Here is a 26,210-nt window from a genome sequence, read left to right as displayed (position 1 = left end):
TTGTTGCTCCCAGTGCAGCTTTCCTTCACTGTGTCATGCATTTTTACGGCCCCATCACTCCTTCTCCCTGAGCCATCCATACTCAGAAAGTGGAAAGAGAGCCACCATCCTTCTCCCTCTGACTGTCTAACGAGATGCTCTATCTCTGACACCCAGCTCTGTCGCCCGGAACAAAGCCTCTTCTCAGACAGGGAGGCGAGCAGGCTGATGGCTCCGAGAGGTTGGAGGGAAGAGCACACGCTGGTAGGGGAGGAGGTGAGGAGCGAGTGCCAGAGGGATTTATTCCCTGCCCTGACAGGTCGCATTTTTCCAGGTGGGCAGATGGATTTTTTACGTCTTGAAGCACAGTTCTAGCAAGTAGTGAAAAGACAGCATGATATTTTACAGTCTGCGGCAGGTCATCTCTGGAGTGTGATTCAAGTGAATGCTGTTGTGATGCTCAAGTTGATGCATGAAGCAAATTATTCCTTTATATACTCATTTTGAAAAAGTCAGTTCCCCCACGCAGTAAAAGAAAGCATGTCATTTGTGTTGCATGCCTCAGTCATTTAACTACACTGATATGTGGTAGATTAAAGCACACTGTATGATTGCATTCAACACCTCGCTTTTCATGAGACCGTGCCATTCTGATAATAATCCAAAAGTGACATTAGGCGTTTAATGGCATAAACAAAGCAAGAACAAAGCATCAAAGATTTTAACTGCAGACTCAGATTTATCTGTTTCCACAGCTGAGGGGGTTTTAGCTCATATGAGCATATGCCAGATGGGCATAGAATTAGTCCACAAAAAGACCCGAGGGCCGTTCATCATGCCTTCATTTCATGCCTTCATTTCATGCCTTCATTTCATGCCTTCATTTCATCTTTATCAGCCGCCCATTCTGCCCTATTCTTCATTGCTTTTCAACTAAAGCCGAGTCTAAACTCAGTTGCTGTGCAGCCTCTTAAAGTGGCCAAGATATCACTGCTTTTCTGTCAGTCTGTAAACATCTGGACTGCAGCCAGATAATAGAGTTGATGTTTCAACCTATAGCATCCATTTATTCTGTTGACCCTTAATTTAAGGAAGAAATATCTTAATTAATTTCCTCCTCACTTATGTTGTGGGAAAGCCATACCGGGGGGGCTTTCACTTTGAAGAAGCTAGATCACGATTTCAAAGTCAGCTTCACAGAAATGATTTTAAAGCTCATTGCCAATTATCTTTTCAAAACAACATGAGGCATTAAAACAATTCAAAGCAGCTAAAAGTCTGATTTTAAGATACATCAGTCACAAAAACTGCAAAAAACTCAAATGAGGAACTCTTTAAGAGCTAGATTAAAAATAAATGGTAAACACTGGATTCTTCTTCCCCATAATGCAACATCAGTTCCTCTTTGCCTGGTAAACTCATGTCTGTCAATCTCTCCAGTGCCAGATTGTGAGTCAATTTGAAGTGTTCAAACTGTAGATGAGATAACACAGATTACATCATTACTCAGATTTGACTAAGATCCTCAAAGCCTCAGAAAACATTAAGCGGCTGCATTCACAGGCTTTGAAGTGTGCCTCGCGGCGGGCAAACTGACAACTTGCAGGAATGATTGACCTCCTCAGAAGAGGATAGATAAATGATGTTGCTTGTCTCCAAATGAGAACACACAACATTGTGAAGAGGCACCTTCACAATGTGAAGCCCTGTGCTTTGTTGAGAGTGGGTCGGATGCTGGAGACATCTAAGACCTGATTTCTTGCTTCTTTGCAGATTCTGTTTTTGTGAAATACTTAAACAGATGTCGACTGCTGCCAACATTTAAATTGTGTAGTGGAATTAAAATGATTCTGGCAGATCTGTTGATTGCTTCAGTATTTACATTCAGGGAATACAGGGCGATTTAGTATACACATTTTCTGTAAGATTATACTGCACACACATAAACTGAACACACATTGAAGCCAGAATCCTTGGAAAGATCAAAAGACCATGCATCTGATCCAAGATGCATGGTCATACCCTTTATCAGGTTCTCAGATCAAAGTTTAAAGTGGATAAGTCATATTCCTGAGAAATGTAATCGTTGCTTCATGAATAATGTTCTCACTGGAGATCTGAAGGAGGACTGGATTAGTCTTTTTATATATTAATAACTAATACTATTATTCTGTGCAATGGTTCACTGCACACGTCCACGTCTTAGTTTCTATTCTGGTTTTATTTTTCATTAACAGTTTTAGATATATGAAACAATTATTGTTACATTAACTCATATTGATGCCTTATCACCTTTTTATATGCATTTAAAGATTAATAATGTAAGGTTTTGATTTTCTTTTTTAGAGTTTAGAATAGATATATGAATCAACTATTGTCACATATATTCATATTGATGCTCTCTCACCTTGTTATATGCATTACAGATTTATAATATTTTACAAAGATGTATGGTTTTGTTTTTAGAGACACATGGTTTCATTGTTAATTTATAAGGGAATCTTAAAAGGTCTATAAAAAGTGTAAGATATTTAAGACTTTCTGGTTTTCTGTTCATTTTTGTTCTAATATGAAAAACAAATGTGGAAAATGGTGATGTCATGCAGTTGGTCTGGTTTCATGCATTATTGAGTGAAAGCTGCTTTCGCGCCTAACAGTAGTACTAAAAGTCTCTTGGTGCAGTGGCAAAATTATACAGCACTGAGTGTGATGAGAGCCTCACACTAAATTCAGAGTCCGTATCCTACAGGCAACATTAACTCCTTTCCCTCTACAGTTAATCATTGCCAGCATGTTGATGACATATTCCCCAGAGGTCTCTTTTTCCTTTATGTAACATACTCATGGCAACTAACTATTGATATGAGAGGTGTGCGATAGGGCACATGAATAACAGTAAAGAAATAACACATCTCAAGCATGGCTGCTCCATATATCCTCCAATGTGAGCGTGTTGTGGGTCAAAGCAGCACAGAGGGACTAGTGTGCGGCTCCACAGCTCACTGTGACTACAGTGTGCAACATGACTTGACACATTCAAACCCCTCGATTTCAGACGGACGCACTAAATCTCTCAACCTAAAATCATCTATATGGTTGTTCATTCATAACTCTCTGTGTGGCAGCATCCTGTTGCTACAGAGAGCAAGCTGTGAGAATATCAGCTATTTAGAGGCGATAGTTTGCCATCTGCTGAAGATACATCCCAAGTGTTGGCGTTGGCACATAGCCAGGAATCAATCCTCCTCAGCATGGGCTGTTCCAGCTGGTGGAAGAGTCCCCAAAGGCAATTTCACTATAAATAGATGAAGCTTAAAAGTATAAAAGCTTCTAATAAAAAACATTTAACATAACAAACTGAATACTGATGGCATGAAGGACAAATATAAATAGAGTTGAAAGGTTATAGTATGCTAATAGACAAGTTGAGGCTGAGATATTAATCATCCAAAATATAGATTCAGTTTCATTGCATTAACAAATTGGAAAGCATAAGAAGACATCTTAGAGTGCTACTGCAGTCTCAATAGGATATGCTCAGACTGTGATGTTTGTATTACAGAGCAATGCTGCCCTCTTCTGTTTGTTAGTACATTTACATTAACAGGAAATGCAGAGCATGAGTGATACATTGGGGGGGTTTGTGGTTGGAAAGGCAACATCATAAAAAAAGAAATTGGGGGGTTAAAGTACACACGTCAGAAGAGCTACACAGATGTGCCAAATTAAGTGTGCCTACTATTCGACCAACCAACATGGGGCCACCTATTCTGTAGTCATCAAACTCTATCTGTATTTATATGTATACTATTTGTACATAGACATTTACATATTTGTTATTTGCATGTACTTGTTTTGTAAAATATTCATATAAAATAGACTCCTTCAACATGTTATAATAATGATGCATTGATCTGTTGGGGAATATTTTCCAAGGCCCATAACTTTGACCCAGTTTATCAGTTCATGTCCTGACTGAGCACAGGCACCTGCGACCTTGGGTGCTGTGCTCTCAGTGTTTTGTCTCCCTGTTCCTGCCTGTTGGCGTCAGCTGATGGAAGTGTTATGGTTTTATCTTGTTATGCACAATGTTGATTCTTCTCTCAGAACCAGCTAAATAAATGGGTCTGACTCTGGGGTAGAGATCTCCAGAATGTGTTTGGCAACTCGTGGCACGGCGGATGTCTTGCGAATTCTCCGGCCGAAGCTCCAAATAAACCATCAGTGTTCCTGCTCAACTCGTGTCTCTCTGAGTCCTGTCTCCGTTGCTTCAGAAGTTTCCATCACAATAAGCTTACATATTGAAAAATATATATATTGATAGAAAATAGAAAACAAAATATGTTTTAGTGAGTGACTGGGTCAAATGACAAGGAAACTATTGAGTGAAAAAAACACACTTCAAAAAATAAATCTGAATGTTCAATAAGTCAACTCGTTAGGTGTATATATTACTAATTAATAATTGCATACACACAGAAATAAATACGGTAAGCGAATTAACATAAAAAACGTTTAAATAGAAGTTTCACAATTGAATTGCAAACGTGAAACACAATAAATATCTATCTTGACTATTCCTGTTTTACCTTTTCAAAAGGAGGAATGTTTTTGCATGCTTTTAATTTGCTGCTCTTGCACACTGCGTGGCAGAAAAAAAATGTAACCAATCAGAATTTGTTACGAACCGTTTGGTGTATTGCTGCGTTTTCAGCCAATCAGCACCGTCCTTCAATAAACTTCTGGCCAATGATATTGCGGGATGTTAACATGTTCGGAGCGAACCAGGAAGTCGATGATGTGTATTATTGGTATTTTGTGAACACAACTGTACTGACGCTGACAATAGTTTAATGGCCGTTTATTCGTGAATATAGTCGTTGTTTTTAGTTTCAGCTTCGAGTTAAATAGTAGCGACAGAGAGCTAAGTTAACTTAACTAACGATACCTTACTTTCAAGCTTTAAAAGTTTGGTAACAGTAGTGTCGGCAGTTTCCAGCTGTCATGGGGACCGCTTTTAACTCCTGTCAGTCGGCTTTCTGCTCTCCTAGCCGGGGTTGATCTTCATGGGGAACCGTATCACTGGAGGATGGAAGGTTTAACCGAGGACCATCATGGCTGCTGTGACGGTGTGTCGTTACACCGGCGGCCGGCTCCTTGGAGGATGGTGCCCGCTGCTGTGTGTGCTCCTCGGGTCTCTGGTGGTGGTCCTGATGCCCCTGGTGCGGGAGGAGGATCAGTGCTGCGCCGCGCTGAGGGGCCTCTCTCTGCTCCGCTGCCGGCTTGGGGGCGGCTCTCAGCGACCTGCAGCGGTGCAGACCACCAGCCTCACGGTCCCCTTCACGGCCCTGGACGTGCTGCCACTCAGGTCCAAGCCGAGCAATGGTACGAACAAGAACAGGTGTATTTATTAACTAAATGTATAGCTGTGGTGTAAAGTAACTACGTACATTTAGTACTGTACTTTTGTAAGTAAAACGTTGAGGTACTTGTACTTTACTTGAGTATTTCCATTTTATTATACTTTGTACTTCTACTCCTCTACAATTCAGAGGTAAATATTTTACTTTTACTCCAATACATTTAAAAGTTACTTTGCAGATATAGATTAATGATAAACAATAGGATCAACGGCACGCTTTAAAAAGACTATAGATACACCTGGATTCAATTCCCAATTATTTGAAATTATCTCCACCTTTACCAGCTTGATACATATATCAATAATTATAACCTACACATATAATATATGATTCTGAAATGGGCCAATGTGCATAATGATTACTTTTACTTTTGGTACTTGGTGAGTTTACTTTGGTGCTAATACTTTTGTACTTTTACTTTAGTAACATTTCTAAAACGGGAGTATTCCTACTTTCTGTTGCTTGTACTTTTATTAAGTACAGGATCTGAGTACTTCTTCCACCTCTGATGGATAGAGTATTATTATCTCCAACTGTTTCACATTTGTTGGAGTTGACCGTCTGTAATGTTGTGTTTGCAGAAATGAAGCTTGAGGCCAAGGCGGCACTGCAGCTGGCTCTGGAGATGAGAAAACTTGGGAAGCGTGAGAAGGCTCATAAACTGCTGGTGCATGCACTCAGCATGAATCCAGACTTTGTGGATGCCCTGACGGAGCTGGGGACCATCCTGGAAGAGGAGAAGGATGTGGTCCAGGCAGACCATCTCTACACCAAGGCCTTGGCCATCTCCCCGTGTAATGAGAGAGCTTTAGTGAGCCGGGACCGGACTTCTCCCCTGGTGGAAGAGATTGACCAGCGTTACTTTGGCATCATTGACAGTAAAGTGCGCCGGCTTATGTCCATTCCTAAAGGCAACTCTGCCCTCCGCAGGGTGATGGAGGAGACCTACTACCACCACATTTACCACACGGTGGCCATTGAAGGCAGCACGCTCACTCTGTCTGAGATCCGTCACATCCTCGAGACGCGTTACGCCGTCGCTGGGAAGAGCTTACAGGAGCAGAATGAGGCCATCGGTGTGGACGCAGCCATGAAGTACATCAACACCTCGCTGCTGTCCAGAGCAGGAACCATGGACGTCAGTGACATCCTGGGGATCCACCGCCGGGTGCTGGGCTACGTGGACCCTGTGGAGGGAGGGAGGCTGCGCACCAACCAGGTATTTGTGGGCCATCACATCCCCCCCCACCCTCGGGACCTGCAGAGACACATGCAGGAGCTGGTTCAGTGGCTCAACTCCGAGGACGCCCTGCAGATGCACCCCGTGGAGTACGCAGCTCTCGCCCACTACAAACTGGTCTATGTGCACCCATTTGTCGACGGCAACGGACGCACATCACGACTGCTCATGAACCTCGTGCTCATGCAAGCGCGATACCCACCAGTCACTATCCGCAAAGAACAAAGGGCAGAGTATTATGCAGCTCTAGACACAGCTAATGAGGGAGATGTACGACCCTTCATTCGCTTTATAGCCAAATGTACAGAGATGACATTGGACACATTGTTGATTTCTACCACGGAGCATGCTGTGGGGCTGCCGGGGGCCAGCGAGGACCAGGGCTGTCCCGACTGCCAACAGACCATTCCCATTCACAACTAGATACACAGGGAAGGGGAATCTAAAAGCTCTTTAATTACAACCCTACCATGTGTTCAATTGCCTTATGGCCATATTCTACCTTATCCTCTGTAATCAAGTTTAGGATTTAAGATAAGGAATTCATTCACAGGGTGTTGAATTGAAAATGTGCTGTTACAGTTTGTTTTGTCATTGAAAATAAACCTTTTCCCCACTTTTTGTTAGTAACCATATTCCCTTAGTGTTTATGAAATTCAGAGATCTTTAAAATACAATCTACATTTGACCAGAGGTGATGGGACGACGAAAGAAACGTTTTCTTATCATGACATTTGACTTGGGATGCTTTAAGAGCAAATGTGTAGAGTGGGTGTGAACATTTGTTAATGATCTATCTCTCGGATAGAAAATATGAAGTGTCATAACACTGTAAGCACTTGTGTTTCTGATTATTTATTTTAAAATAAACGTGTTCTATTCACTTGTATTATGTCTCTAGGTTATGAATTGTTTTAGACTGAACAAAGCTGTGGCTGTCACACTGGGATCAAAGAGGATTGACATGACTTTATTAAAACCAGTTTTAAAACATGACTATTTTTCTTTTTTAACAGGACCCAAAAACACAAGGGGTAAAATGGTAAATAAATACTTTGAACACAAAAACCCCATCTATTCTTGACCTTTATAGCAAATTCAAAACATTTACTATATAAATTATACAAAACAACACCGATGAATCTTTTAGTATTAGACAGAAAATAGGTGACGAGACGTATTTCAATTTTTTAGATTAGGCCACTGTGGTGAGAGCAATACATATAGCTTGTATTCCATTTGTTTTGAAAATGTATATTTATACTTTATAAACAAACTGGTTAACCTTTTTTTAAATGATCAAACAGAACATTATGAAAACAAACTTGAGTAATGGTCGGCTCATAACCTCAGAACACAGAAGAGGAAAAACTGCATAGATTCTCCTTTCATTTTGAAGGAGCTGCAGACCTGAAGTGTGTAGAAGACTTCAATGATTACAAAGTAAACCAGGTCACATTTCCACATATACTTTCTAGCATGTATGGTCATCTCCTAACACCCACTTGAATGTTTCTTAAATTATAAACCATTTCAGGTAACACATTTTGTATTAAAGTCGATTAATTATTTTGTCTGCTTGAAAAAAAACTATGAAAAATGCCATCAGTTATCTAGAGCCTAGATGAAGTCATATTCCTGTCAGTCTAACGTCAAGATACAGTTTATTTATCTAAATGTAAGAAATAACTATTTGAACAGCTGAGATACTGAAAATAAACTACAAATCTACTTGACTTGAACAATCAATTTTTAAAATACAATATATGTAGATCCACTCATCTTTGCAAATAAAGACTGCAGCCATCGAAAGAGCCACGTAGAAATGTTTCTTATCTATCGCTCACATGCGAGCGTCACAAGGTGAGGGTATCATGGGTAGTTTCTAAAACAATATATGTGATTTGATGATGGATGTTTTCACCCAGTGATGTATAAAAGCAGAGAACGTGTACTTAGAGCAGTCCAGTCAATGGTTTGACGTGATGACAGGGACGATTATTCTAATATGCCCTCAGGCTGATATAAACCCAGATAACTAGTATTTTAATGACCCTGTAAACTCTATAGCATCATAATACTGATGGTTACTAGCAGATGGTGTTATGAAAATAAGCTAATTGCTAGCCTTGTTAACTTTGTCTTCAGAGAAAAATTAGTTTCCTGAAAACATCTGGAGAATATCTTTTCATTATTGTAGTACATTCATCTTCTGTACACACACCACAGCTGACATTTTGCATCTCACTTTTTTTTAAAAACAACATCAACTAGTTTATCTGTTATGACTATTTAAAAAAGATACTCCGCTGTTTGCTTCTCTTAGTTCTGTTTCACAATTCACAACAAAAGAAGACACTTTGCAACACGAGGCGTACCATTTTAGATACAATATATTTACACACAAATATCATACACTTTCTTTTTATAAAATACCCAGCCATCTACCTTCAAACAAGCAAAATGAAAACAATGTGTCCCACTGGTGAAGTCTTTCCGATGGAGGGCAGAGGTTGGCCACCTGACAGGACTGAGGTTAAAGGGAAGCCAGCTAACCAAATACAGAAAACTCTCCAAGACGTATTTGTAAGGACACAAGATGGCTTTCGGTCCGAAGGCAGTCATATTTCTCTCCTCCTCCTCCTCCTCTCACTTGCTGAGAAGCATCCTGGCAAAGTCTGAGTTTGACAAAGGTTTCGTCTCTCCGGCTGCGCTGCTATCTCCCGCCGCGTCCACGGTTCCGTTCTTTACTTTGCTCACAGGCTCACTCTGCCGGTGCAGGGATCGAGGGATCAACGACAGCTGCGTGCGCCCTCTGCCTCTCCTTTGGAAACATAAAAAACCTTGTGTTAGTACAGGTACGGATAATATAGGGGCAAGACTTTCAGAAAATATCCGTTAACTTACCCTCCAAAGACCTGCCGAGGCATTAAGTCCGTTCTGTCGAAACCAGGTTTATCCATCATATTTCTCCGCGGGGGGTTACTTATCGCAACACAGATTTTGTTTTCCCCGATGTCCATGCCGTCCATTTTCAGAACTGCCTGAGACGCCTGGGTGACGTCGGCAAACTCAACATACGCCAGACCCTGCAGAGACACACAGCGAGAGACAGTTAATACTGAGCAGCTGCCTCTGCTCCATGACTCTGTTCAGCATCGTGTGGTCAGAGGTGCCAATCATTAGCTAAACCAGGAGGACTATTATTAAACGTCAGGACACTGTTCTCCCCTTTATGTCTCACCTTGGGTTTTCCAGAGCGATACGTGACCAGGCGAAGGTCTTTGACGGTGCCGTGACTTTTGCAGATTTCCTCCAGTTGCTCTTTAGTGCACGAGAACGGCAGCCCGGAGATGAAGAGTTTTTGCCTCTCCATGGTCGTGTTGTATTTAAAGATCTACGGGGACATTATTGTTGTCACTTGCACGCCGGCTCATTATAAGGGTTTCTACAGGGTTTACTGACAAAAATACTTTTTAAAAAAACATTTATTTCGATACCACAGAAATACATTTAAGATATGTATTTTTCTTCAAAAGTTTAGACTTTCAAGACCTGCAGAAAAAAACAGACATGTCTATATTTTGAAACCTGTTCATATTTACCTTAAAGTCGGGATTCTCTTTTTTGTCCACACAGGGAGACACAAACATGGGCCTGCCCTCCACTTCCCGTCGGTCCAGCTTCAGGGCTTCAGCGACAGACACTGTGGATTCAAACTGCACATAGCCGTAGCCTTTGAAGGTGCCTTTGGTCGCGAAAACGGGGCGAACCTGTGCGACGGGACCGCAGCTCTCAAACTGCGCCCGGAGCTTGGCTTCTGGCTCCTCCAGGGTGTACGCCAGGTTGCTGATGAAGACACTGCAGTCATCGTTACGCAGCTCTGGCTTCTCATCGTTCTGACTCTGGGCGGCGGACCCCTGCTGGGCTCTTTTGTTGCCGGGCTTATAGCCAGGTGGGGGGTTCCTCCCCGCCTCAGTCTCCATGTTCTCCTCTGTGGCGCCGTCCCTAGTTCCTCTACGTCTTTTAGGAGCTAGTTCCAAAGAGAAAGAACAATTAATAATAAACCTAGAGTTCCTTTATATTCCTAAACATCAAATTGAAGTGTTTTTTTCAAAGATGATCCCAATTCCCTCAGAACACGGGATAGCTCGAAAAAGATCAGGGTAATTACACTGAATTTCTTTTAAATGCGAATTAGCAGGATTACTCTCTCGCTTGCACAAAATACATAAATATTTCACACATTTCAAGTCACTATGATTATTTTTAAGCATAGTTTACTATAAAATACAACGTTTTCAAGATCATTTGATTTACTTTATAAGATTATTTACCCGAGTCATTGTTCCAATCGTTATGGTGATCATCCTGCGTTGCTTTCCTCTTCAACACAGCTCCTGGTCCCTTCTGACCCTTCTTCTGACCCTTCTTGTCTGCTTTGTTCTTCTGCCGCTGATCCCCTCGGTCCTCCTCTTGGCGGGCGTGGTTAGCTTCTTTCACAGCAGCCTAACAGGTGTGCAGAACGAGGTTACATTAGCTAAAGGCAGCTCAACATTTCACCTGGTATGTGCAGTGCTGATAGGTGCTCTTACCTTCGCTCGTTGCTCATTGACTCGGTTCAGCCGGGTCTCGGTCTTCAGCACCGCCACGTCCCAGTCCTCCAGAGAACCTGTAGATGAGGTCGCAAAATACAGACATGCTGTAATCTATGAGAAACGTCTTTATTTTAATGTTGTGTTGGATTTTTATATCTGGACTCACCTTCCACCCTCTCGAATGTGAGCAGGACTTCACAGACGTGCTCAGGGTAATCTGAGGTGCATTGAACTGCTCTGTGGAGAGCCTTCCGACAGTGAGCGTTGTCTCCATAAGACCTAAGGATAAAGAAGTGAAGAAATTAATAAAAATAATACCAGGGACACCAAATACAAGTTGTGGCTCAAAACGCATCAGCACTTCATTTCCTTTTTGTCTTGTTTTACATACCTTTCAAGGTTATAGTACTCCAGCCACATGTTGGCATATTTTGCATTCCCTTTTGTCAAGATGCTGTCCCACAGCTCTCTGGCCTTTTGGATGTTTTTGCAGTGGAGGGCCTGGTGAGGAGAAGAAAACATTAAGAGGTGTTCATTTGTGCAGATAGTTTCCATATTACACATGTGACAGTGAGGTTATATAACTCAAAATACACATAAATATGACCTTGTGTGACTAATACCGTGGCGTTTAAAAAAAGTAAGTTGCTGTTTAAAATCAGATTTTATGGTAAATTAAGCACATCATAGAGTAGCTTTAGACACTTGAGCTATTACCGGGTTTAAAAATTAGACAGGCTCATTGTAACTATAGTAAATGGTTGTCATAGTAACACTTCTCACCTCTATCCTTGCCCAGATCTGCATTATGATACAAGAAGCATCTCCACTTTCACCAAATCCTACAGGGAAACAAGACAATGAATGATTTGAAAGCCAAAACTATAATACCAGAAGTAAACCTCAGTCCGGCGGAAATCCACCTACTTTCTTCAACATCTTGTTTCATGTATTCCAGAGACCGGGCGAAAGATCCTCGCAGCTCCTCCAACTCTTTACTTGATTCTGCAAAATCACAAGTAACACCGTTAGCAAGGAAACAAGAAGGAAACTCAATAGTTTCCAAGCACAAAGACACATTCAGTACCGCTCTCACCTTTGCTGAAATCAACACGTCTCCTCAGGTAGTCGAGGAATGCCTGCCAAATTTCCACATAATCCGTCGCTTGAATAAAACCTGCAATCAGCGCCTTTTCAAAAACATCTGTGGGGAAGATAAAGACATGGGCAGCAGGTTCAGCGTTACAGGAACAAAGGTCTGGGATTTTGGTCACATATGAAACACAGCAGCATGAAAACAGCGATGCAGAAAGTGTTTACCTGAGACGGTGGCGTGGTCAGCGTCATACCGCTCCAGAGCCAGGAGGTAGCTCTTCCACAGACCCATCGTCCACGGGCAGTTCCTCACCGCTCGCTCATGTGAGGAGAGAACCAGGTCTTTAAACTTCAGCTGACGGTCCTGAGGGAACAAATAACAAAATGGTTAAAATAATCGAAAACAAGCTAAAGATTTTATATTAAAGATTTAAAGAGTTGACTTTATTCGTAACCACATTTCTTCCCAGAATGAATGAGTATATGTTCACAACTAAAAGGGGTGTATGAATAATCTTGTTATCAAAGCAATAGCCGTGTTCACACCGCAGTACTTTTCCCACTTTAGTTCCGAAATGTAGCGGAACAAAAGTGAGTTCATGAGAACCTTTCCGTCCCTGCTAGAGAGCAGGGACTTTCGTGGGAGAAAAAGGTTCCTATTTCTGATTGGCTGGGCGGATTGCAAACCACGCCCCGTAAAACTCCCAAAAAGTTTTGTGAAGCCGCCATTTTATTATCCTCACATTAGCAATAGCCCAGCGCACAAACGCAGAGAGACTGGAGGTGGAGATGAGGAGGTGTCGGCGTTCTGGCGATTTACTCAGAAGGCTTCAGTAGAAGCTGCTGGGAGTCCCCGCATGGGATATCATTGTTTTTAAATTCTCTGGAGCAGAGAAAGGAGCTGTGGATTATTGTTATTGATTGATGCATCAGTGTTTCTTAGGGTCAAAAACACTAAACTCACAACTTAAAATGAAAGCGTTTAGTTTATTTAATAAAAGAGCACATGTTCAATGTGACGGTAGATAGATTATTTGCAATTTGGTGCTATATATAAATATTTTTAAAAAAATACACCTTTTTTTAAACACCTTGAATTTCAGGGGGACCCCTCCAAGACAATGGTAGGGGAAACACTGAAGATGTTGCCGTTTCAGAGTAAATTCAGACTGAACCTAGTAAAAAAATAAAATAATCTCCGCCTAAGAAGACCACATTATTTATAGGGAAAACCACACTTGAATAATGGAAGAGTAGCCCAGATACTTTAGGATCCAAACCATAACATATCAGTACCCTGCGTCAGACTCAGGATAGATGCTAATGAATCGAAACTTCACATTTTTTAGAGAGGTTTAGCACAGGTCCAGGCAGACCCACCAAACGGTGCCATTTGACCTTTCTCAGGTAACAGACTGTAAAACTAAATTGTATTATAAATCACTATAGGTATTCATTCTATCCAAATACAACTGTTTTTGAAAATGCACCCAGACCTCTATACCTTTTCCCCATTCAACAAAAAAAACATACACAGGAAATGAAGTTTGACTCCAACTGGAGCAGATGTATTTATACACAATATACATAATATACAACAAAAAAAAACATTCTAAAATAAAATGGCGAAGAAAAAAAAATCACTTTTTTGTAAAAAAACAACAGACTGCAAAAACGTTATGCATCCTGAATGTTAGAATAGTTGGTCGTGCCACTCCTGGTAACAGTTTCTTTTTGAAGTCAAGCACAGAGGGACCTGGCACTTAATGCAGAACACAGGTGTCTTCACCCTCAAGATGCCAGAATCATAGCACTTCCTGCAGTACTTCCTCGATTGGGTCCCATCCTCCCCATAATACATGGGCATGCATGTGAGTGGTGGGGGGGATGGTGGTGCTGCAGAGCCTTCAGCAAACTCCAACATCTCTGCAGCAAGCTGCTCCCTGAAAGACTTCTGGGTGTGTGGCTTCATGCTGCTGGGGTAATTCCTCATCTTGTACAGCTCCTTGTGGAGAACGAAGCTGTTCATCAATGAAATGTCCATAAAACGGTAAAAAAAAGCCTTGTACCATTTCATTTTTTTGTTGTGAACGTTGTAATGCGCAATCAAAGCGTCGGACACATCCCTGACGCCCATGTTTTGGTTGTGGTCAACTACAGCGTCAGGAATGGGAACAGTCTTAGTCTGCGACACACCAGCCTCTTTCACTTTCCGTCTGACAGTCTGTCCACTGAAGGCTTCATGCACTGTGGAGCACATGGACACTTCACATCTGTCCATCCACTTCACGAACAGGAGTTTGCCTTTCCTTATCCACCGCAAATCTCCCCTTTCAGCCTTTTTCGGTAGGTCATTCAACTCATTCTGTGGAAAACCAATTTGATTTGTTCTAATGGTCCCACAACAGCCAATGTTTTGTGTGGACAAATCCTCAAAGACGGCAGGGCTGGTGTAAAAGTTTTCCACAAAGAGTGCGTAGCCCCCACCAAGCAGAGGCAATGGCATGAGGTCCATCACGGAGGAGTAGCCGAGTCCCTGGCCTGTGGTGAGCATACTCTTCCCCGTTTGCACAATGAAATTCCAGGTGTATGCCGTTGAGGAATCCAACAGCACACACAGTTTGTACCCCCACTTTCTGGGCTTGTAGTGTTTCGTGCTGATGCGGGCCTTGGATGCCACCATCCTTTCGTCTATAGAAATGTTTTGAAAGGGCTGGAAATGTGTTTTGCATGCAGTGACTATGTCAGTGTACAGGGGCTTGATCTTGAAAAGTCTGTCGTACTCTTCTGTGTTCTTTTTGCGCTCGTTTTCCTCGTCTTCTTCAGGGTTGCTCATGTGCAGCGACCACAAGATGGCTTCAAAGCGTTCCCGTGACATTTTGTCACCTGGGAATGGGAAGTCATATGGACTTTTCTTCGACCAGTAGTCTGATCTGTGGGGAACGTGGACGAGGCCTGTGAAAATGACAATGGTCAGGAAAATATAAAAATCCCTCACAGTCAGCACTTTCCAAACATACTTATTTCCAGCCTGGAATCTCTTCAGGGCGTTTGCATTCGTGTTTTCAATGAGCGTATGAACCACGGAAGCACTAAAAAAAAGTCTGAAAAGGGAAAGGGGAGACCACGCTGAGGTGGTGTCAAATGTTGGGCCTGGGACCCTGGCTGGCATGAACCTCAGTGGCTCTGGTCTTTGGTCTTTCTCCTCTCCGTTGTGCCACCCGGGTTCTTCCTCAGTCATTCCAGGAGAGGAAGACTCACCTCGGCCACGCTTCTTGGGTTTTGCCGATTTACATGATGCTTTGGTTTTTCTTTTGTTCTTCGTCTCTTTGGGTGCTTTGGAAACAGATGAGGAAGATGATGGCTGAGGAGGGGGAACAGAAGCCCGTCGAGTGGAGTGGCGTGGCCGGGACTGAGGGGTACGTGTTGATGGCCGTATCTTACTGGAAGCAGCCATTTTAGGCACATAATCTTCATCACTGTGAAAAAAAAATAAATAGATTAATTCACTGGCTTATACTTTTGAAAATGTAACTCCAAACAGACTATACTATATGGATGTTGAGGTAAATAAGCCCTGTAAGGGGAAACCAACACACCATCCAGGTTGAGTGTGAATAATAAGGAGGATAGATGAATAATATTACACCACATAAATAAGTAATCGATAAAAAGAAGAGAGATTACATACCTTTCCGTTGATGACATTTCATAATCTGAGTCACTACTGTCCGGGTCCATCCCTGGCTGCAGGTCCTCATCATCCGACGCAGAGTCAACAGGTAAAACACCTTCCCCGCTATCAGCAGCCAGAATGGTCAGTACCTTCTCCGCGGTATAACCCTTTTTCCTTAATTCCTAAATGCAAAGAAATCACTGTTCTTGTAATCTGCTGTGCGTTCCGCTGCGTTGTGAGGAGCGAGCTGTAGTCAGACCTTATACTTTAAGCGGGGACCTATCTCTGGAACCCATTGGTCAAATTCGGTGATTGACACCTCTTTGTAACCGTTAGAGCCAATGGAATCGAGGGGCAGTTCATAGATCCATGTAAACATTACCATTTGTCAGTTAAAATGCACAGCATGCTCCAAAGCAGACGCCCCAGCCTGCTCAACATTAAACCCCGCTTATTACCATGTCAATAATGATGGATTATCAGTAATCATTTCAAAGTGACGCAGAGACATTGGATTAACCTTCAGCAGCGTTTTTATGCCCTTGAACACAACTTTTGATCACAAAACAGCAAAGGTAAGACACATTATGGTTAGACAGTTATGGCTCTGTAAAGTGAAATAGTTTGTTGCTCTTTCCTGGCTGCTAGTTCAGTGATGAGACGTATACCCATTGACTCTGTGGAATCTTAGCTTTCATATGACATGTCGCTTGTGCAGATAGCACGAAGTAGAAAAATCGCTATCGCCACTTATGTTAGCATGCACCGTTAGCACGTTTTCATGAAAGGCTGATTTAGACGCTTGGTGTTGGAATTTAATTTTCGTTTAGGTAATAATGGTTATCATCGGCTGTTAGCTGAGTTTCTTCCCGTTAAGTGGGTATGCCACATTAATAGGTTGTTAAATGTTAACAAGCCCTGGGATGGTGTATCTTACAAGATGCTGCGTCTGCCCCCGGTACCGGGTGCAATCGGGCTCAAGAGGTTAAGAAAGATGATTCAAATTATTATCAACCTGATGTTTCACTGGGTTTTTAACAAAAACGTTAACATGAATCTAGTCCAAGAGGAGCTGTTAGAGAAATCACTGTGTAGTTCATCAAGAGTAGGTCTGGGAGGTAATGCTATATGAACAAGTCCAAACTCTACACAGTAAGCAATACAGTCGGACTGGGAACCAATACTCACCAGATAGGTTGTGTATTTGGTCCACATGTCCGGTACCAGGCAGTTCTCAGCCAGGCCCCGCTCATAGATGATCTGGATCCGTGCCGGGTCGCCCTCCTTTAGTTCAAAGTCGATGAAGGCCTGATACTCTGCCATCTTAGGAGGTTCTGCTAATATCTGGGAAAAGACAACAGACGTTAGGCATTGCATCACAACATTCAAACACTTAAAAAGGAGGAGAACTGTAAGGGTCAAAATGTTCAATTCAAGTCAGTTACCAGTGCTTCTTCCAAAGGTTTGCACTTGGCCAACTGCTGCAAAGCCTTTCTGTACTGAATCATGACCGTCTCAGCCACCTCCTGTTCAGACCACTCCTCGTACTCGGCAAAGGTGGCTTCCATGTCTGCGAAGCAACACAATTTTTGCCAACATTTATAGACACTTTTTAACATTAACAACAATGATACATACACTACATACAGAATTAGCTAATTGTAAAAGGGTGACATTGAGACGAGTAACTTTTAGTGCGCAGCGGGAACGTGTCAATTTACAATTGCTTATATAAGACCACATAACGGCAGGGAGACATGCGAGATGTTCAGACAAGAAAGAGTTTAACATATTACAGGAAATGCATCTGATGTCTATTCGGCTGATACAGTAAATAAAAAACAATACTACTATCTTTGCCCACTCCTGAAACTAACTGACTCAACTAAGCATGTTTTTTCATAATGCGTACAGCATTTCAAAAAGACACATCACGACGTGCCGGCGATAAATCATCATGCAACGGAATTTTGTCATTTTCACTCAATCAGCTTTTTGACAACCCGTACAACAGAAATCCAGCTTTTTGGACAAAACCGGCTTCATGCTTACCCATTAAAGGGACGGCCAGCTGGCGGCGAAACAGTGTGTGGATTCGCTCGAGCTGAACATTCAGACAACCTTGCTCCTCGCAGCTGGGAACCCTGCCAGGGGGAGGCTGGAGGAAAAAAGGCAGCGAAGATGGTGTCACAATTTAGGAAGTCATTTCGTCTAACCTGTATCAATTAAATTATTTGTATTTATTCTGAGTTAAGTGAAGGATTATAATTCAACAGTATGCTTCAACACAATAATAAACTGACCGATACGGATTGATAATGAAATAGAGTGCGTTAAATCAAATCTGACGGACACTACAATAAATTGAGAGCGCTGTTGTTAAAGCGTGAATTCACAGAAATGGGTGAAAAACCTTTCCCATCAATCTGCATAATACAAATGTTGAGCATCTGTAGCAAGGCTTAACGAGTATGATGCTTGATACAGACTGTAACAATGTGCGCATGAATATAAGCTATTAAAAGTACATTTCAACAGCAACCCATATTTACCAACAGTCCAGTTTGTGCCAGAGTGTAAATAAAATGTACATGATTGAAAATAAAACTCTCTAGCATGTGTATGTGTTCAAAAAGCAACTAAATCAAGGACATAGAATAAGACCATCTTAGTGGTGGAAACACAAACCTGTACTGTGGACAGGATGACGTTCTCAAACTCTCGGTACGCCTCCCACACCGCCTGTCCCTTCGTCATGTGAAGCCCCACCGCCATCACAGCTCTCTCAAAGATGGATCTCACCTTCTCCATCCCACCTGGCAAGCCCATGCCACCAATTGAATACTGAGCAAATTCGAGCCAGATATCTGGACCTGGGTATAATAAATACATGGGATTAAACATAAGGTCATGAAATAACTGACTGTCAAATCAAAGGCCTTTACCAATGGTGGGGGTCACTCACAGATATAGTCTGTCACGGCTTTCTCAAAGAGTTCATATACTTTCTCCCGGTTTGGCTCTTCCTCAGTCAGACGGATCTCATCCTTGAGCCACTCCAGCCAAATCTCTGCAGGTTTTAAGGACATTTAGTTTCAGTTGCAAATAATGATTAGAGCGGCTGACAATTAATACTTCATGAGACAACATGCACCGACCTTCAGTGAGTGGGAAGAGCTCACTCATCTTCTGCCTTGCTTTTCGCAGACGGAGAAGTTCCCCCTCCTGCTTCAGTAGCTTGATGAGATCCACGTGGCAGTTGTAGTCGAAAGCGTTGATAGACAACTGAAGAATCAAACAAAGAAGAAATAAGTGAAGGCCTTGAATAATGAAACGTCAACTTGTGCTTCTTTGTGATATAGCACCACAGCCAGAGAACATTCATATATTAATTATGGATTAAATAATAATAAATAAATTCTAACTGATTTTAGAATTCAAATGTCATCATCATTAAGGCTGTATTTGCCAGTATGCCGGACACTGTCAGGTGCAGTATAGCACTATTCAATTCAGCCCCAAAATGAACATGAAGTTGACTCCTAAATACAATTATTACAAAAACAATATATATTATTGTTAGGAAAATATTACTCGTCACCAGCTTGAGCTTCAATATCGGGATACATGTATGTATTATCCTTGCAAGAATGGAAGTAGTCATCACATACAGAACACATGGGACAACTAGTTCCTGAACAGTGTCCTTCACATGCTTATAGAGAGGGAGTTACACAGTCACAAGATGGAGGAATACCGGTTCAGTTTGGATTAGCTAAAACCCACTTCAGAAAGTATCATGCTTGTCATATGTCCATCTCCATAGAGGCTGAATCAGCATGTTAATCGTTGTAACACAGCTACGTAGGGGCCTTTGTTATCATGTGCTACTCTGATATTAGAAGAGAACATTCAGTATTTTCCCAACAATTATAAAAACCTAATGGATGGGGATCTGTAGAATTACATTACCGCAGTAAAACTAATGTAAGCTGCATGTACATCATTAACATAATGCTGCAGTAACTTTATAAACCTGCTCTCTGCTGATAAAGTGGAAGAACAGGACCTACAACGTTTACTGTATCCTTGCCCCATACACAATTATGAATTCTGTAAAAAGTTGCTATCGGTACATCAGATTATTTCTCTACGCGTCCCTCCCAGTAAAGTTAAAGTGTATATGTACTTTGTTTGTGCCGCTACTTTAGGATGTGCACCTGTACTTCCTGAAAACTGTAAAGCCCCACTGAAATAAGACGTTAAAAAAGGCGCGTATAACACGTGACTATTAGCCATTAGCATCACAGATTAGCAGGTAAGCTAACTAATCACGATAGCTATTTGAATGACGACGTATCATAAATAACATTGAATTGTTTTGGATAACAGACACAGTTTACATTCTATTAAGCCAAAGCAGGTCAGGTCATAGTTTTAAATCGGCTTGTGAGTTGACTGTGTTTACCATTCATTGTCATTAGCTCCTCTGTCCCTGAACGCATCTTATTGTTAATTACCTGCTCCTCCAAGCGTTGGATCTCGGCTTCATTTTCTTTCTCGTCATCCGAAGAATCGTCCTCTTCCTCGTCTGAATTTTCTCCTCGCATGCGGTTTTCCTCGTCTGATTCCATCTCTCTCTCCTCCATCCCTTCTTCTTCCTCCTCCATATCGTGCAACTGCGTTTGCTCTGCGCTGCTCGACGCTGCCATGTTGGAAAGTACTCTCTGCCTGGAAACAGAGAAGTATCGCGAGAGTTGGAGCTTGAACCGAAACCCCAGGAAGTGAGCCCGAGTAAGAGGCGAAGTCCCTCCCCTTCCGGTGGACCTCATTTCCGAAACATTATGTATTGAAGTCAATGGTGAGAGAAGAGAGAGATTATCTGTCGATCCCGTTTGAATTGTGCCACGAATTACACATATGATGTTTGTAAATTTAAAAGATAATTTTGCAAGTCACATTTTTTTTAAATGTGTCGTAAAACTGTGAAGTAACACCTTTTTTGTGTGAAACCGCTCAATGAACTACATCTCTGGTCCATAGTCTGTATATTACATTACATTGCATTTAGCAGACGCTTTTATCCAAAGCGACTTATACCAGGAAGATACAACCTTGAAGAAAACAGAATCATATAGGCTAAGTACAAACATTTCAAACCAAAACCAAACATTTCAAGTGCTACTCAACTGGCTATAGATAAGCCAGTCCTTTATTAGTATATAAGTGCTCTGTTAGCAGTTATTTGTTAGTAATTATATCGCTCGAAGTGGAGTCGAAAGAGATGAGTTTTCAGTCTGCGCCGGAAGATGTGCAGGCTATCTGCTGTCCTGATTTCAATGGGGAGCTCATTCCACCATTTTGGAGCCAGGATAGCAAACCCGCGCGGAAATGTTACTTCATTTTAAGGCTAATAAAATGACAAGGCTAAGGCTGTAATGATAACTAACGTGCTTGCTACTAGCGAGGTAGCTAACTTGATCCAGCCACTCCTGGTCCTTTCATCAGACGGGAAGCGAAAGAACGAGCAAGACCCATTTATGGTATGATAACAACCTGGTAATAAGCACACAGGCATCTTGTTAAAGTTATCTTATTTTAGCTATCTCTTATATTTTGTGGAGGAAAACAGTTAGGACATCAGTTATGACATCACTTACTCTGGGATGTGTAGTCTTTCTAGTTGCGTATTTTTCATAGTCTTATATTTCAACAGTTTTACGACAAATTGTGACTTTTTTGACATGGAAATAATTTTTTAAGATTGACAAACATCTTATGTGTAATTCATGGCACAATTCAAACGGGATCGAGAGATAATCTTTCTCTCTCCATTGACTTCAATACATAATTCTTCCGAAATAAGGTCCCATTGGTCGGAAGTAGATGGGCGGGACTTCGCCTCTCTATTATACATCCATGGATGAAACCCATTTTCGTAAAGTGGTTGTGATCAAAAGGTGTTTTTATTCAAGAACATAAATGAACATCATATATTTGAAATACAAAAAAGTTCACATCAGGGGTAGTCATATACAGTTATCAAAATAAAAAGAAAGTCCAGTTTCATATTTCAGATTAAATATTTCTTAAATTAACAATTCGTTTCTATTAATAATGCTGTACTATATTATTTTCATTCGAGGTAAAACATGTATTAATGTCCTCTCTTTATATGAATAAAACATGTTCCTAAATATATAACTAACTGTTAACTTGTAATATATACTCTACTCTATATATATCCTTCATAATTGATATATATTCACTGTTTTGCGTATTTCGCTTCTACTGCTGTTATATATATCGTTATTGTTTTTATTTAATTGTATTTACCTCTAATTCATGTCCAATGTCTTATCCAAGCTGCTTTGACAAAAATAATTCCCAAATTGGGATCAATAAAATATATCTTATCTTATCTTGCCATTCTTGCACATTAAATGTAAATAGTATCCCACATTTAAATTGTGTTAGCTGTAATTCAGCCTTTCAATAGCAGTTGTATTCATCAGATAGTTTAGATATGTTTTCTTCACAGTCAACTCTTATATATGTTCACTCTTTTAGTTTGTTTTGTTTGCTATTTTTAGATGTTTATATTGTATAATTGTTTATTTTTCTACTCTTTTTCATTTCTAAGGATGTGCAATATTTGTTCAACATGCTGCTGCAACAAAAACATTTCCCAAATTGGGACTAATAAACTATATATTATCTTATGTTACATGTGTCCCCTGTAGTGGCTGCTGTTCGCCTCTAGAGGGCGCTCATTTCTCGATGAGCCCTTCCGCACTTGTTTGTCAACAAAGGGTGCTCGTCTTCTTTCGTGCTCACTCGTTGGTTTCTGTTCATCACCATCGTTATCTCAACATGGCGATTGTGTCTCTGCGAAACTCCGCGTCCTCGCTGTTGTTATTTAGCAGACGTTTATTCAGCCCGGGGCTCAAGGCACAGTGTTTATATCACATAAAGGTAACTCAAATGTGTTTTAAACTCGTAATGTCACATGTGTTATTGATGTCACACGTTTTACTGAAGGTAAACTACGTTGTGTCGTGTGAATCTCACAGGGGGTCAAACCTGTGTCCACACGAGTTAAGACCCTGGGTTCTTTGTATAACTTGTATAAACAATTTCAATGGGTATAACCAGTTATTACTGCCGATGTTTGATCCATATTTTATTCCTTCTTATTCCATTCCAATGTAAATACTGTTATATTTTACTATATTCTTTATTATATTTTTCTAGTTCTCTACCTGTGTTTTTAATTCTAGTTTTACTTTTATGTATGCACCACAACACCAAGTCAAATTCCTCGTACGTGTAAACCTACTAAACCTGTTTCTGATTCTAACATGGTACATACTACATTTACTAAAGTACTTATGTACCATTTTGAAGTACATCCCTGAGTAGTCTCAGTTTATGCTACTTAATACTTTTACTTCACTACATGTTGTACAATATTGTACTTTTTACTCCACTACATTTATTTGACAGCTTTTAGTTACTATTTACTTAAAATATTTACCTAATACATCAATAATTGAATACACTTTGACATATATTTATAGGTTAAGATATCCAACTGCAGTATATCAAGTTATTCAAATTATCTCTACATGGACCACCTGTGATTAAAACAGATCAACAATCACCCAGTAACTCAATATAAGACTGGAAGGTCTTCTTAGTATGTCAAATATTTTAAGCTATGAAACATAAATACATACAGTAGGGTAGCTAACCTAAACCTATAGGTCCTATCTCTACTACACTCTAAAACAATTGCATCTAATTTTCCGTGTGTCTCGTTCCTCAAGGTGGTGGACCATTATGAAAACCCAAGAAATGTAGGAACTCTAGACAAAAACTCCAAGAATGTGGGGACTGGTTTGGTGGGTGCACCGGCCTGTGGCGATGTAATGAAGCTTCAGGTAAGTTAGAGGTCAAATGCTACTGCTGTCATGACTGTCATTACTTTTGTACAACTAGGTGTATTCTATGTTGTTTTTAGATCGAGGTGGATGACCATGGCATGATTGTTGATGCCAAGTTTAAGACATTTGGCTGCGGATCAGCCATTGCCTCCAGTTCTCTAGCGACAGAGTGGGTGAAGGGGAAGTCGGTGAGTTTGTAAAACATGGATTGAAAGAAGAATAGTGGCATTACAAGTCCTGCTTTTTTTTTTATCTAAGTCTGCTTTCATTCTGTAGGTGGAAGAAGCTCTGAAGATCAGGAACACAGACATCGCCAAAGAACTCTGCCTTCCACCAGTCAAGCTGCACTGCTCCAGTAAGTTCAAAGCAACACAATGACATACTGAAAGTAGCACTGTCATGTTCACAGTAAGGGTTATAACACAACTGAACTCTCGTTACTGAAACCAAAAGTATATTCCATTATTTGGTTCTTCTCAGTTTTTGTGCATTTAGAATAGGTCTGGGCTATATTTCTATAGTATTCTGAAACTACATATCATCTTTTGGATACTTTAATATGGCATACATGTTTTTCCAGGGTTTTAAAATGCAGTGAAGTGATGTAATTGTCTGACTTTACAAGACTGTTAAAGCTGTTTGATTAATTGCATGAACAATAAGTCATTATATCCACGTTACTGATGGCTACTTAAACAAAATCTCAATGAATTTTCTGAGTACGAATGGTCAACCGTTGACATTTCTCAACTCACTTCTTCAGGGTTTTCCTTTCAGTTGTTACTAGGCTTATTTCATGCTCAAAGTGTTTGTTTAAACTCTTCCCTCCTTTGTTCTTTCAGTGCTTGCAGAGGATGCCATTAAAGCAGCGCTGTCAGACTACAGAATAAAACAACAGGACAAGAAGGAGAAGTGTGTGCAAGCCACCGGTTAATGTGTGTTATTCACAATCCGTTGTGTCTCCAGCCCTGTAATGTTTCACTGCAGTGCTGTTTGAAAGGATGGATCACCATAATACTACACCAGGTGTTCAGCAAGTTATACACCATGAATCTCTTAAGAAAATGGCAGTGGTTATTGTTTATCTGCTTCTCATCTCATAATCAGTCATTGGCTCTTTATTGAGGCTGATTTTGGAGTTGTAAGTTCATGGTAAACATCTTAATTCAAACTCAACATTGCTCCTCCTTTGCAGTGTTTTCTACACAGAAACCAAATAAAGAAATCAGAAACTATAGGTCAAGATTTTTTTCAACATTTGTTGGCCTTTCCTCTCCATCGTGAAGGACTCAGTATACAGTTAACAGCTAAAGAACGCATACAATATCATTATTCAGAGTATTCTATGGCTGTGTGTGCCTATCGTGAATAAAGTTATTTGAAAAAATGTCCGTGCCTGTGTGTCATTGTCATCCACCAGACCCTACATTAAGCGGCGCCACCTGCTGGTGCCGCAGGAGAACTCTTTTCAGTACAAGCAGCACCACCAGCATCAGGAGAGCTACTAACACACATAACACTGCCAGCAGAGAGACGACCAGCACAGAGTCGCGTTGTGTGAGCGGTCGAGGGTCCAGAGTGGGCCGGGGTGCATCTCTGTTAGTAGAGAGCAGAGATCGAGTCCCTTCAGCAGGGGTTGTGTTAACGTGAGGGGACCCACTTGTGATGTTGTCTCTGAATTTCTGTTCCTCAGCAGGGACTGAAGTGGTTTTTAAATCAGGTGAGCTAGATGGTTGTGTTTTATTTAGGGACAAACACTCCTCATAGGTGAGGGTCTCTAAAGAGTAGTGGTCAAGTGTCACACGAGTCTTATGAGCGTCTCTGGAAAGAAGTCCATCAGTGGTTTCTTCTGATATCAGCTCTGACACTATTCCCAAATACTGCTTGGGTTTAGATGGGCTTGGTCCCATGGGCTTCACTGTCTCCAGGGCAGAACTCAGGTCCAGTTGCTGTGTCCTCTCATTGGGGTTCACTGTCTCCAGGGCAGAACTCAGGTCCAGTTGCTGTGTCCTCTCGTTGGGCTTCACTGTCTCCAGGGAAGAACTCAGGTCCAGTTGCTGTGTCCTCTCGTTGGGCTTCACTGTCTCCAGGGCAGAACTCAGGTCCAGTTGCTGTGTCCTCTCGTTGGGCTTCACTGTCTCCAGGGCAGAACTCAGGTCCAGTTGCTGTGTCCTCTCGTTGGGCTTCACTGTCTCCAGGGCAGAACTCAGGTCCAGTTGCTGTGTCCTCTCATTGGGCTTCACTGTCTCCAGG

The 26,210-nt window shown here is 41.3% G+C and overlaps 3 protein-coding genes across 4 annotated transcripts; 2 read left to right on the top strand and 1 right to left on the bottom strand.

Annotated features, from left to right (window-relative positions):
* The first annotated feature begins 4,741 nt into the window (after window positions 1-4,741).
* Window positions 4,742-7,704, top strand: ficd (FIC domain protein adenylyltransferase). Its single transcript, XM_034238301.1, has 2 exons — window positions 4,742-5,364; window positions 5,984-7,704. Exons 1-2 carry the CDS (start codon window positions 5,094-5,096, stop codon window positions 7,063-7,065), a joined length of 1,353 nt encoding a protein of 450 aa, XP_034094192.1. The 5' UTR covers window positions 4,742-5,093; the 3' UTR covers window positions 7,066-7,704.
* Window positions 7,705-8,839: 1,135 nt separating this feature from the next.
* On the bottom strand, window positions 8,840-20,803 carry sart3 (spliceosome associated factor 3, U4/U6 recycling protein). 2 transcript variants are annotated; one of them, XM_034238300.1, is made up of 19 exons: window positions 20,532-20,802; window positions 19,170-19,296; window positions 18,977-19,081; window positions 18,700-18,884; window positions 18,064-18,169; window positions 17,457-17,581; window positions 17,200-17,355; window positions 12,561-12,699; window positions 12,337-12,444; window positions 12,168-12,245; window positions 12,024-12,082; window positions 11,632-11,741; window positions 11,407-11,519; window positions 11,238-11,314; window positions 10,980-11,151; window positions 10,248-10,675; window positions 9,887-10,039; window positions 9,550-9,731; window positions 8,840-9,466 (listed from the first exon to the last, which is right to left on the bottom strand). In XM_034238300.1, exons 1-19 carry the CDS (start codon window positions 20,721-20,723, stop codon window positions 9,292-9,294), a joined length of 2,790 nt encoding a protein of 929 aa, XP_034094191.1. In that variant the 5' UTR covers window positions 20,724-20,802; the 3' UTR covers window positions 8,840-9,291. The 2 variants fall into 2 exon arrangements, with proteins under 2 accessions (XP_034094191.1, XP_034094190.1); XM_034238299.1 differs by lacking the exons at window positions 8,840-9,466; window positions 9,550-9,731; window positions 9,887-10,039; ... (7 more) ...; window positions 12,337-12,444; window positions 12,561-12,699 and adding exons at window positions 13,877-15,814; window positions 16,027-16,193 and having other exon boundaries at window positions 20,532-20,803.
* Window positions 20,804-21,915: 1,112 nt separating this feature from the next.
* On the top strand, window positions 21,916-25,337 carry iscu (iron-sulfur cluster assembly enzyme). The gene is made up of 6 exons (XM_034238469.1): window positions 21,916-21,971; window positions 22,755-22,986; window positions 23,841-23,954; window positions 24,035-24,145; window positions 24,234-24,312; window positions 24,800-25,337. The coding sequence occupies exons 1-6, from the start codon at window positions 21,931-21,933 to the stop codon at window positions 24,889-24,891; spliced, it is 669 nt and encodes a 222-aa protein (XP_034094360.1). The 5' UTR covers window positions 21,916-21,930; the 3' UTR covers window positions 24,892-25,337.
* The last annotated feature ends 873 nt before the right edge of the window (window positions 25,338-26,210 follow it).

Source organism: Gymnodraco acuticeps, unplaced genomic scaffold (genome assembly GCF_902827175.1).
Source record: "Gymnodraco acuticeps unplaced genomic scaffold, fGymAcu1.1, whole genome shotgun sequence".
Taxonomy (NCBI): domain Eukaryota; kingdom Metazoa; phylum Chordata; class Actinopteri; order Perciformes; family Bathydraconidae; genus Gymnodraco; species Gymnodraco acuticeps.
This window is presented reverse-complemented; position numbering and strand designations above follow the sequence as displayed.